Below are 13261 nucleotides of genomic sequence, written 5' to 3'. Positions count from 1 at the left end.
GCGTTGAAAATCCGCTTAAACGCTTTCACTACACGCTTGTGATCCTGTTCACTAATAGAACATCCATTTTGACCACATTTCCCCTTCCGTTCGATGCTCAGAATCTGGTAGTAACGTTTAATCACACGACTTATCGTTGGCTGCACGATTCCGAGTTGTTTTCCGATGTCCCGATGAGAGTTGAGGATTTTCCAGGTGCTTGCGCAAACTCAATTCGCCACGTTGCTCTTTTACTTCATATTTGAGTTATTTTCCGTCGACCTATTTCCGCTACAAGGCCAAACACCCATCCCAGAGAGGTGACTCCCACTATCTGAACTAGATATCGACCTATGGACCGGGAATCAACGGCCTTACTTCTCTTCCGAAGGAAGGTTTGATCATAGATTTTTTTCACATCAGAAAAATCTCAATGATCTCGGCTTGGATTGAACCCTGACCAACTGGGGCGAGTGGCGGTCACGCTTTCCACTCAACGACCGGTAGTTGCTATTCGGGTGACGGCATTTTTTTTCCGATTTTCGAAAAACTGACAGCGATAATAATACAGTATAAACAATACACTCTAAACTACTCCTACCTAAATTTTGAAGAGAAAATACCCAATGGGTTATTTTCTACAGCATTTTTCCGTGACTAACACTATATTTTTTCGACAATGACGGTTTTAAACAATTTTCTCCTCAGTGAAGAAAAAATAGTTTTTACATAAATTTTTCTCCACTAAGGACAAATATAGCATATTGCATTGGCTTGCTAAGCCAAACCAAGTTTCGATTACATTAACTCTCATCAGCTTAATCAGAACTCCTTTTCCTACGGGACATAACGCAGGACTACGGGTTTGCTAAGAAACACAAATAGTGTAATTAGTCCAGGTATTTGCGTTTTGACTTCGTCTCTTCAGAAACACGGTTCTTGAACAATGCACTGGGCTGACGCTAAGTCCAAAATTGGAAACACTACTTGTGAACACACTAAACGACTTCTACCATACGACGTCCCGTAGGTGAAGAGGTTCTGTTTGCTGATTAGTGTATTGGTTTTTGGAGCCAGAGTCAATATGGCGCTAGCTTAGTCCTGTTACTAAGTTAGTGATCGAATTCTGATGAGATGAAGTCGAAACGTAAATTCCATAACTGATGAAGCTGTTGATTTTCGATGCGGTGTGAAAATGACTTCTGTTTAGTAGCACCAGTCGCTACAAGTGTTCGCATAGGACTGATATTGAAACAATATGTAATGTGAGGACTTTTTGGTGACATAGTTTTCGACTGCCCCTTATAATGAATGTGATTTATAAAATATTACCAATAGCTAAGTTTTTGTGCCTAATATATGTATATTAAATAGGGTCAATGTTTGACAGTGAACCCTCGGGTTCGATTGGATTGATAATTTCTATCGAATATTGAATCATTTGGTCACCATCCCCGGACACACCTTCAACCAAGTCTGTGGACTCATTACACACCTGTAGTACGTAGCTTTCCGATTTGGCCATCAAATTTCGCTGCGATGGCTGAAGAAGCACTGTAATTAAATTACACACATAATAGTTATCAAAGCGATCGTCCAGCAAGCGGAAACCTTACATGATTCTCCTCGGTGGTTGTGTTTGATGTGCGATGCCAGAGCGCTGTTCGAAACAAACGTTTTCGGACAGTCCCGACAGTAGAATGGACGTTCCTTGGTGTGCGTTCGTATGTGAACCTGCAGCGAAGAGGGACGATCGAAAACCTTGTTACAGAACTCGCAACTGCTAGTCTTTCGTGAAATATTCCCCACACGAACGTTATGCCGTTTGAACAGATGTACCTCGAGATTAACCTGTGAATGACGATAAAGCTTAATACCAATTCCGATTTCACTAACAACTTCGAACAACCTTTTGTGAAAAAGCCCTTTCGCAGTGCTGACACATGAACGGTTTCTCTTGCGTATGAACTCGCACATGCTTATCCAGTAAACTTTTGTACAGAAATCGCTTAGGACATTGGGAGCACACAAACACTTTGGGATGCATTTTCCGCTTGTGCTTTCGGAGCAACCGTTCGCTGCGGAAGGATTTGAGACAGACTGTACACATAAAGCTCCCATCTTCACCGGTGACCGAGTATGATTCTTCCGGCACAATCAGCTCGGCGTTTTCGTTCTGTGCAATCATATCGATGCACTCCTGAAGCGTCAATTCGTCCTTGTGTTGGGTTTTAAGGTGATCGTAATAGCTGGTAACCTCCGCAAAGCGTTCCGTGCAGAGCTGGCAAGGATGTGGCAACTTTTTCCAATGGGTTTTCATATGAATCTTCAGTTCGCTCATTCGGGTACATTTTTTGTCGCAGAAAGGACAAGGGAATTTTTTAACCGTCTCTTCGCCGGTGTGGCGTCGCGAGTGGATGGTGAGATTAACCTTTTGAGAGAAGCTAAAAATCACTTCGTCTTAAGATTGATGCTAACTTTTACGTCCACTAGTCAACGCTTACCTTTTTCCACAAATGTTACAAACGTGTGGCTTTTCGCCGTTGTGTACGAACTCATGTTTCTTGAGACCACTTTCATAAGGAAAACCTTTCCCACAGGATTTACAGAAATGTTTCTAAAATGAAATATTTTCTATAAATGTTGGCAAATATCGTTGGCAACATTGGCAACATTTATTTTTTTTTACGTTGGAAGGCAAATCAGACTTACATCGATTCTAGCTCCTTTCCTTCGAACGGTCGACTGAGTACCAGAATCATCTAGCATTTCCACCGTACCGTACTCTGTCACTGGAGATTCACTGATCGCCAATTCATCGTCTTCAATAACTTCAATCAAAGAACCAACCTCCTCGTGATCCTCCTCCTTAACTACCACGTACTCAATATTCGATTTCAACTCCGAGTAATCGTTGCTTGGACACTCCGATGGGGCGATACTATTGGCAAATTCTATCATACTGTCGGCATCCGTTTCCATCACGATCTGATCCGTTAAACTGTCAGCCCCCAGCTTAGCCTGCTTTAAGCGAAATACTTCATCGACAACTATACTAAAATCACTAGCGCTTGGATCAGTTTTTTCAACAACGTGATCATACGAAATCACGTCTTGCGGGGGTAACGACAAAACAGTACTTTTGCATTCAGATTGATCGTCACGTTCGATCAAATCGTCGGCGCATTCATCTTCTGATTGCAAGAAGTAATACTTTCCATCGGCATACTCGATTCCAATCGCTTTTGTTGCCTGTTCCAGATCACTAACCGATGTTGCGACGGACATATCCTCTGTTCCAAACTCCTCCAATGTCTGTTTATTTATATCGAACAAAATGGGTTTTGTTTCGCAATAGGAAAGCAGATTGGTTTCATCCTCCACAAGATCGTTAGCATCTATGGCATCGTCCGGAACAAGATCCACCGAAGCATCTTCCTCGATAGGAGGGAAAACGGTCGGTATAGCCGTGGGAAGTAGAAAGCGATAGCCATGCACTGGATGCTTGCCGAAAGCGTCATCGTCAAAGTGGCAACTGCAAATTTTTGTTCTTTCGGTAATAATTCCATCAAGAAGCGAATTATTGGAGGCAAGAATATTCATCCATTCTTTGTGAAGCATAGGATTTGTTGGAAAACTGAGAAATAAAGGGTACATTAAAAATATAATATTTAACTCTATTTTATCGAGTTGTCTACCCAACAAAGAAAACAGACGTAGAATTGACAACATTCTCGTCAGTGTCGCAACTCACGACACAGCAGCGAATCATTTTGTGATCTGTATGCTAGCTCACTTCATAAGATACATATTTGAAAGTTATTAAACAGTAGCTTTGTGGATTCACCGTTTGTCAGGATAAGGGTGGGTTTACACGAGAAAACTATTCACACAACTGCTCTAGCCAATTATGATTAGGAAATCTTAAAAATTTACACAATAAGTATGCTTTCTAGACTCAAAATTTTTGATTCGAAAATTCGTTTTGAGCTGTTATTGACTTCCAAATTCACTTCCACAATATTTACATCTGACGTCAGATGTATGCTGGCAGTTTGATTGTCATCCAATCTTTAATTGCCGAGGGGCTACTGAATTTTGTTCAGAGTTTAATGGACTCTTCAAAAGCGCCATCTGAACATGAATTGAAATATTGAAGCACTCACCCGGATAGAATTTTACAATAGCATTTACCCTACAAACAATCATAAAACAATAAATATTATAGTTATTACTGTTTCAACATTGTTCGATGCCAAGTTCTCACAGTAGATTTACAATAAAATTTCATGTAACAATAAATTTCACTGTTCAGCAAAAAACTGATACAGTGCATTCACATTAAATTTTATTGTTTTTGAGAAAAAAATGCATGGAGAAAAATTGATTTTTTAAATGTTAAGATACATAACCACCCCCCTTTTTCACTGTAAAAGTCTATTTTACATTGTAATTTACTGTAAAAACGTTGAAGTTTCTTGTTTTTATATTGTAGCATAACACTAAAACTTACTGTAAATTATTGTAAAATTACTGTACTGTCACAGTGAAAATCAAGGTTTTGTTACTGTACATTTCTATTCGGGCTGTCCAGCAGGATTCGCGATCTAACGCTGAATTGCGACCGCCAGTTGACACGAGAGTTCAATGATGATTTATAGCATGATGTAGCCCCTGTCAAACTCATCCGAAATTGGGTCATTAAGCTATACGCTGTTTTCAATTTTTTCCAATGCAGCTAGCCGGTTAAAGATATGTACGAATCTAACTTTTTTTTCACTGTTTCATAACAAATATAACAAAACAAATTTCTAAAACTGATTTTTTATGACCACACCTTCCACTGAACTACAGTCGTGATTCGCCGGTTGGGCCACACCCTCTGTTCAATTAACAAATTTGTTTCGCTAGTTGGACCAAAAATGCATCTGCTCGCATCTAGGGTTGCCACCTCTGAAGAGACTTTGACCCGGAGATTTTCGCTGACCGCGGGGGGGGGGGGGTGGATTTTGAGTGGAACTAGACAGAAATTGAAATCAAAGCGATTGCTCAGCATTTTAGACCACTTTAATAGCTTTTCATTACTACGTTAAAATAAAGCTGTAAATTTTTCACGTTTGAGAACGGTTTTGTTGGTTTAATATGGTGTGGTATTTTACTTCCCCGACTAAGTGCCAGGAATACAAAAGCACAAGCTATTCTCGCTGTGGAGGATAAGTTGAACTAGCATTGCTCTCCTCCATAACTAACAGGAAAAGGAGAGTAAAGGAGGCAGGGCTGCGGCATTACATGGAAAGCATTATGTGGTGTAGGTTATTCATCACCAGAGGTCACAACTAAGGGACAAAACTCACCTACCTAACCAACAGTTAAGGGTCGCCGAAGGAGTGGAAACAGCACCGGAAGAACTCGACTGATGTTGACCTAGTCAGTTGGTTTAGAACAAATATCTGTCATACCGTGGTGCAGCTGGTTATAAGCACCACCAACAGTGAATTGATTTGGCAAGATTGCTGCAAAATAACTTTTGAACGACTTAGTGGGATGCAACAATTCAATTGTAGCATATAGCGAAATATTACTTTCCTTGATTTGTATTGGTTTTTCATTTTCATTACTTTGTGGAAGAAATCAGCAATATTTGGTGAACTCATCTTCGCCACCTTGAAATGAAGCATTACGCGGGAAAAATAAATCTGAACCAGAGTAATAGTTTACTTATGCTGATTTCGTTTTTAGAATCGAGTCGCTCTAGGTTCGCTCTGAGCTGTCACTTTTGTATGGATTTTGTAAATATTAGAGGGAAGCTAGGGCGACTCTGATCTAAAACCGAAATCGGCATTAGACTTTTTAAATATTTTGTAAAGAGTCAAATAATTCAAAAAAAAAATGAAATTATGCTTCTTCCCAGCAAACCCGGAGAAATTGATGTAAAACCCGGAGGCCCGGAGATCGCTTCCGAAAATCGGAGTCTCCGGGCCAAACCCGGAGGGGTGGCAACCCTACTCGCATCTCTAATTAAGGGGAGCGTCTGGTGTAAAGAGTTCAAAACGAAAGTTATTTTGTTTTACAAGGCAACAATAGATCTTTTGTGTAATATTTGGATCGCGTTATAATTCATTGTGCACAAAAAATATATTTTCAATCACACAGAGCAACACATGCGAGCGTTCCAAGAGTAGCTAAAACTTGTAGTTAGTCGATGAACCACAAAAAATAGAAAAAAGTTCGAGTTTCGGAAAATGGCTTCATGAAAACCGAAAAATCTCATATTTGAATGTATAATTCGTTTATTTTTTTCAAAATAATAGGAAAAAAAAATTAATTCAGTTTTCTATGGTTCATCGACAGGCTACGCATGTTGGGAATCCTCATTAAAAATCAAGTCAATTCGTTGATTATTTTTGAGTTATCGTGTTCGCCAATTTGAAAAACGCGGTTTTGAGAAAAACGCTATTAAAGGGTGTCCCACATCAAATTGCATCACGGAAAAAAACGCTGTAGAAAATGAACCATCGGGTATTTTCTCTTAAAAAATTGGGTAGAAGTAGTTTAGTGTATATTATTTACACGCAAACGAAAAAAATACCTAAAATTAAGTTCTTTTAACTCAATCCCGGGGTATCGTGCAGAAAGATAAAATAGGTAAACTGTGTTGATGGTAGTTTTCATTTAACCACAGCAAAAATCACAACTCATTGATAAGATTTTAATACTCAACCTTGAGTTCAATTTACTAATATTTAAGTAGAATTCACATAATGGGACCATTCATAAATTACTTAACGCAAAAATTGCCCAAAATTGGATCCCCCTACCCCCATGTAACAAATTGTCACAAATTTCTCTATCCCCTCCCCGATTACTTAACAAATTCCTGAAAAAAAAAATTTTTTTCGGTAAAAACATGTTACGTAACGTTCTAGCTTACTCCCCCTCCCCCATATGTAACAACATGTCACAATTTGTTTGTTGGACCCCCACCCCCCTCTAAAAGCGTTACGTAATTTATGAATGGTCCCAATTTTGAGTATACCCTAAACAACTAAAAAATACCTTACTGCACGGAAGACCTCGACTGAGTCAAATCTCTCGTTTTGTTTTTGATAACACTAATAAGTGCGAAAACGATGCACAACTCAAAAGTAAGTTAAAAGAACTTATTCTTTGTGTTGTTTTATTTTTGCGTGTACACTGTATTGCCTATCCCGAGATAAACTAGCATTTCGCCGATTTGTTGCTATATGTTTCACACATGAGCGCAAACGAAACAAAAATAAACGTCAAATCGTTTTTTCACTTGCACTAATGCAAAGTGAATAGGCGCGTGATTCGGCGCACGGCTGATATGTTACGATGTGGATTTTAGAAAAGATTCGCAATATTTTGATCGCTGTCAGTTTTTCGAAAATTGTTGCCGATAGTTTTGGGATTTTCGATTGACGTGCACCGGTGTAGTGGAGTGCACTGGTTTAGCACTTTCTAGCAGAAGTGTCAATGGAACATACTCAGTTTTCTGCACTTCTGCTAGAAAGTGAAAAAAATGGTGCAGTTCCAGTGCACTCCACTACACTGGTGTCAATCAATCAAAAATCCCAATTGAAATCTGCGTGTGTTATAGGAAATTCGCGCGTGAAATGCATGGCTGTTTAAAACAAAAGTTCAGCGTAGCCTGTCTAGAGGTTCAATCTAGGGGCAGATCACTTGTGATGCATTTTTAAAAATCAGCTAAATCAAATGCATTAATTGCATTAAAATAGAAATTCGTAATGTATTTTGCGTAACGTGCAATGTATTTTGCGTTGCGTGTAAAACGTCAAAACCCTACAAAAAACTACCCAGGTAACCAATAAGCATGCAGAATGCGTCTTAACGGCTACCTGATAAACATTTAAGTCATTTTAAATGCCATTTAAAAGTCGCTTTTGGCAAAATATACGGCTGCATTACAGCTGTGCCATAAAAATGCTACTTAACTGCTGTTGTGCATTCAGAATGCTGCTTACTGGCAAGAAGTTTTTAAGCAGTTTTTCGAATGCTGATTAACAACAACTATGCATAAACAATGCTAATATACTGCAAGTAGCATCTGAAATGCAAATTATATGCTATTTCACTGCATACATTAATGCTTGTTGGTTACCTGGGTAGCCCTACATTCAACAAAACGTCGAACAAAGTGAATCAGCGTAGGACGTTTGTTAAACGAACTTTTCTGCGAGGGAGTGCAAAGTTGATGCAAAAATGGAAATTAAATGCATTTTTTCTAATTTGATGCAAATTTGTTATACATTTCTAGAGTGATCTGCCCCTAGGGTTCAATACTATCAATTAAGTGGATAAAAAAGAAGGCGATCATTTTTACACTCTGCACCAGACGCCCCCTTAACCTTCCGGCAGTCGCGCTAGTGCACTCTGCTCTGAAAATCTAGCGAAATCGTCTTAGAGCAGCTGAGGCTGCTCGTTCAGTGAGCTACTTGCGTGACTTCCGGAGGGTTAGTGTCAGTTTGATTGTCAAAGTGAATTTGATACGAGATGCTTTTTAGTTGCACATTGGTCCAACTAGCCCACGTTCAACTAACAAGCGGTCCAGTTAAAAAAATGACCAACCAGCAAATCACAACTGCACCTTGATCCGTATCCATTTGCTGTAACTGTCAAAAATTAGCATGTGGCTAAATGAACTGCCAAGAAAGACCGATAGTGTCAAAAGCGGACGTGTTTACGTTTTTTTTAGAAAATATATTAAAAATCATTCTTAAGTTTTAAAGATTGGATATTAGACTGGTTCAATTTCTGACTTTTAACTCCACCAGGCTCTACTGATTCCTTTTATGGCCCCTAGTAATTGTGCAAATTTTGGTACTTATAGGTTGTGTCTACGGACCCTCCAAAAAATTCAAAGTTTATATGGAAGTTTGCATGGAAAATTGTTTTACTATGAAAATAAATTCATAAAAAATCACATCATCAGCCAATTAATCAGAACACTATATATTTATAAAGGTATTCTTCAACTGAACACATTCGTGGAATATTGTAAGCTTGTGAAAATTCGCTGAGAAAAGTTATTCACTTAAGAAGCAGCATGACTTCAAAACAAGTGGATTTTATTATTTTTCATAGCAACTCTGTTCTGCCCCTGCCGCCCTTAAATCGCCCCTAAATCGCCCAGGGAATGCGCCATTTAATCGCCCTTAATTGCCTGATATGAAAATTAAAAATAATAGTCATTTTCGGATTCACTATCTACTCACATAAATTTATCGGTACACTAGGTTATCACCACGAGACTATAGGAAGAATCGATGGTGAAATTCGTATTGCACACCAAAACTTACCACAATCTGACTTTCATTTAGACTCAGAGATCTTGTTCCACTATACTTACAGACGATTCCACAATTTTCCACATTCATTGGCTAAATTAAGTGCACCAAACAAACAAAATACAAGCGGGAACATGCCAATTGTTTACAAAAAAACAATTTTAAACTTAAGCCACAGAGAACAGACATATAAGCTAGAACAAACTTTTCCGAAAAACCTGTGTAAACATTTAAATGAATATACGTTGAAAATCACCATCGCATACAGGTTCGCATGCGTGAATCACCATTGTATCCAAGTTTGCACACAAGTCCCGTATAGTGATTGCTGGCCGATCGAAGCGCCGACCAGTGTCAAGTTGCTACTTGCTGTTGTCATTTCAAAGCGACAGTTTTATTTCTTACACAAGTTGAAAACTTTACTTGTATGTCAGTTCTCAGTGCTTAAGCCAAACATGAACCGCCATGTTTGAAAAACGCAAAAAACAACCAAGTCCATTTCAGCCGACAGAAAATTTGTCTAAGTATTGAAATTGCCTTTAAATCGCATTCGCAAATTGCATTTGTTCCTAGTGGCAATTGGCACAGGCGAGTTGAGTGAAACTTTTTAAATCGCCTGCCCATGTTCGTCCGCATTTTTTTGACAGGGCTTACACGCAACGCAAACCACATTGCAGGCAACGCAAAAACATTGCACGCAACGCAAAATACATTATGAATTTCTATTTTAATGGAAATAAATGCATTTAATATCGCTGATTTTTAAAAATGCATCACAAGTGATCTGCCCCTAGATTGGATATGTATGTTGTAATATTTAGAAAGATAAGCTCTATCTGTTTATGAAACAAAAGACGAATTTTATTCATCATTTAATGACCCAATAAAGGTGGAATGATGATTGATTTCCACAAGAGTTCCGGCTCAAATGAAACAACCGAACTCCGGCTGATTTTATCGAAATGTTACTTGTCAAGGTGTAATACAGTATATAAGTGTCTACATATCTCTATAGTCTTAACTACAGACACTTTATACCAGAGAACAGACTTGCGGAGAGAAAAACAGTAAAACTAGCAACCATGCATCTAAACTGGCATCACGGAAGCTCCCACAACCCAGTCAAAAAGGGTAAGTTGCTGGCTAACGGGGGGCTATTTGCCAACTCTGATGCGCTAATTGCCCTTCAATTTGCCAACAAATTGCTGGCAATTAGGGGGCTATTTCAAATGCAACATTTGGGCGATTTGTCGCCGTAATTTTTTGCCGCCTAACCCGCCCTTCAATCGCCCCCAAATCGCCCACGGAACGCGCCATTTAATCGCCCTTAATTGCTTAATATGAAAATTAAAAATAATACTTATTTTCGGATTCATTATCTACTCACATATACTTACCAGTATACTAGGTAATCACCACCAACTTATAGGAAGAATCAAAGGTGAAATTGGTATTGCCCACCAAAACTTATCACAATCTGAAGTTCATTAAAACTTTAGGTCAGAGATCTTGTTTTACTATACTTACACACGATTCCACAATTTTCTACATTCGTTGGCTAAATGAAGTGCACTAGACAAACAAAATGCAAGTGAGAACACACCAATTGTTCAAAAAGCAATTTTAAGCTTGAGCCAAACATGAACCACCATGTTTGAAAAAAGCAAAAAATAACCAAGTCCATTTCAGCCGCCAGAAAATTTATCTAAGTGTTGAAATTGCCTTTAAATCACATTCGCAAATTTCATTTGTTCCTAGGGGCATCTCATGTATAGACCAAGCTTTCTAGTTGCTCTCAAACAGATCCTAAAAGTTCAAACACTCTTGGATAACCCTAAGTTTGTAGATGTGTTTCGATGCCACAGGATTGTAAAATGGTTAATATTACGTCATAAAAATTCAATTCTTCCGTGACATTTTTTTTGCCTGCTAAATGCCCTGTGTGTATGCAAAGCTCATGAATTGCTGGAATATTAGCATTGATCGGAAAATGCTTTCCAACGCTGCGCATTTCATACATACAGGACATTTTGCAGGCCACCAGAAGCTGTTCATTTTACCACCGCCACATGTTCATTTTACCCACTCGCTATAAACATGTATCATTTTTGGACATGTTTAGAAATCAAGAATCATGTTTGAAAAAATGTGTTTATGACGAAGTATTTTTACCAGATATGTACTGTAACAAGTATCAGTCTATTTTAGTTAAACACGTTTGTGACATTACAATATGAGTTTATTGCGTCTGTGCCGTACAATGGTCTGGGCTGAATGAATGTATGCTGAGGGTTTATAATGATGATAATTATAGATGGGCGATGACAGTGTTGCCTGATATACTTAAAGACTATTCTTTACACGCTTCCTATTTTTTTTTTCAATGAAAATTAATTTGTTCTTAATCATAATCAAACTCATATCTGGTTGGTGGTCGTACCACGCGCCCACTTCGAGTGGTATAGGGCACATTGGAATATTCACGGTTAGGTGGATTAAGGCTATTGTTACAAGATTCAGATATAAAGGTCATTTCCGATTCTGATCCGAAGCTGTCCTGATCGGCATCGTAATAGAAAGAAGAACTTGGTGATGCCGAACCCGATCGATCGGCTTCAATGGATTCAGGTTTGTTTACATCAAGAGGTTGGTTTAAATTTCTATTTGTAGACTTTGATGGTAATGGCACACTAGTGGTTGACATTTCGGGTTTTTTAAGATATCTTTCTATGTGCTCTTCGAATAAATTATCATTAGCTTCAAATCCTACATTTTGAGTCCTCGATATAAATCGCCTATTCCTACGGAAACAATTGTTAAAATAGTCTCTGATTATATAAGATCTTCCATTCACATTTCTAATAATCTGTCCATAATGCCATTCTTTTCCACTTTTCTTGAAAATGTCTCTCTTTCACCTATATTCAGAACTGGTAAGTTTTTGGCATGACGATCATAATATTTCTTTTGAGAGGAGCGCTTGTTTTCAATTTCTTGTTTTACTTCCATCTCGTTCAAATTGTTACGCTTCAGAAGGGCTCCAGATGTTGGAAGACGAACTTTCAGTTGACGACCGAAGAACAATTGTGATGGAGTCAAACCCATGCCACACACCGGGGTGGTATTATATTCTAAGAGACGATATTGAAAAGACTCGCGTTCACCCAACTCATAACATCGCTTAAGAATATTCTTAGCAATAGCTACTCCCTTTTCAGAAAGCCCATTACTCTGTGGAAATCTCGGACTGGAGAAAACAAATTCAATATTACATTTGTTGGCATAGACCTCAAAAGCACAAGAATTAAAGGGAACATTGTCACATCTAATTTGAGTTGGATATCCATAACGACAAAATATACGATCAAGAGTGTCAATCACGTGTCTAGCACATTTTTCACGGAGAGTTTCAGAAACAATGAAACCAGAGTAGGAATCGATAATTGCTACATAATCCTGCCCCCCATATTCATAAAGATCAATACCAACCCGGAAGAAAGGATATTCCGGGGTATTGTCTTGTACAAGCGGTTCTTTCTGAGCGTTACGAGTGAATTTTTCGCAAATATCACAGTTTTTTACCAGTTCAGTGATATCATTTGTCATGCCGGGCCAGAAGAACTGTGATCGTGCACGAGCTAATGTTTTTACTATGCCAAAATGTGGAGCATGTAACCACTTAGCAATCTGTGTTTGCAACAACGTGGGAATAACTAAACGATGCTCTTTGAATAATAATCCATTTTCGTAATGCAGATTATCGCGATATTTATGGAATATCCGACTTACATCATCTAATTGATAGTATGGAGGCCACCTTTGCTTGACATACTGGATAATCTTTTGTAACGTTCATCATTATCTAGCGCTTCAATATACAATTGACGGTTATCCGAAGACAAACAAACACGTTTGGCGAGGTAATGAATCATACCAGATAGCTCAGCGCTAAT

General features: G+C 38.5%; 1 protein-coding gene across 1 annotated transcript; it reads right to left on the bottom strand.

Moving 5' to 3' along the window:
- Nucleotides 1-1322: 1322 nt before the first annotated feature.
- LOC131691935 (zinc finger protein 286A-like) lies at nucleotides 1323-3992 on the bottom strand. Its single transcript, XM_058978700.1, has 6 exons — nucleotides 3678-3992; nucleotides 2692-3616; nucleotides 2484-2596; nucleotides 1889-2423; nucleotides 1596-1830; nucleotides 1323-1533 (listed from the first exon to the last, which is right to left on the bottom strand). Exons 1-6 carry the CDS (start codon nucleotides 3749-3751, stop codon nucleotides 1346-1348), a joined length of 2070 nt encoding a protein of 689 aa, XP_058834683.1. The 5' UTR covers nucleotides 3752-3992; the 3' UTR covers nucleotides 1323-1345.
- Between the last annotated feature and the right edge of the window lie 9269 nt (nucleotides 3993-13261).

The sequence above is a fragment of the Topomyia yanbarensis genome, chromosome 3 (genome assembly GCF_030247195.1).
Source record: "Topomyia yanbarensis strain Yona2022 chromosome 3, ASM3024719v1, whole genome shotgun sequence".
NCBI lineage: Eukaryota > Metazoa > Arthropoda > Insecta > Diptera > Culicidae > Topomyia > Topomyia yanbarensis.
Note: the sequence above shows the minus strand (reverse complement) of the source record. Positions and strands in the feature narration are given on the sequence as shown.

Excerpts from the sequence above, each read along its gene's own strand:
- LOC131691935 (XM_058978700.1), bottom strand. The coding sequence starts at position 3,751 with ATGATTCGCTGCTGTGTCGTGAGTTGCGACACTGACGAGAATGTTGTC. Across the intron at positions 3,617-3,677 it reads ACGTCTGTTTTCTTTGTTGG|TTTTCCAACAAATCCTATGC; the intron begins GTAGACAACTCG and ends TTTATTTCTCAG. Across the intron at positions 1,831-1,888 it reads AAAGGGCTTTTTCACAAAAG|GTTAATCTCGAGGTACATCT; the intron begins GTTGTTCGAAGT and ends CGTCATTCACAG.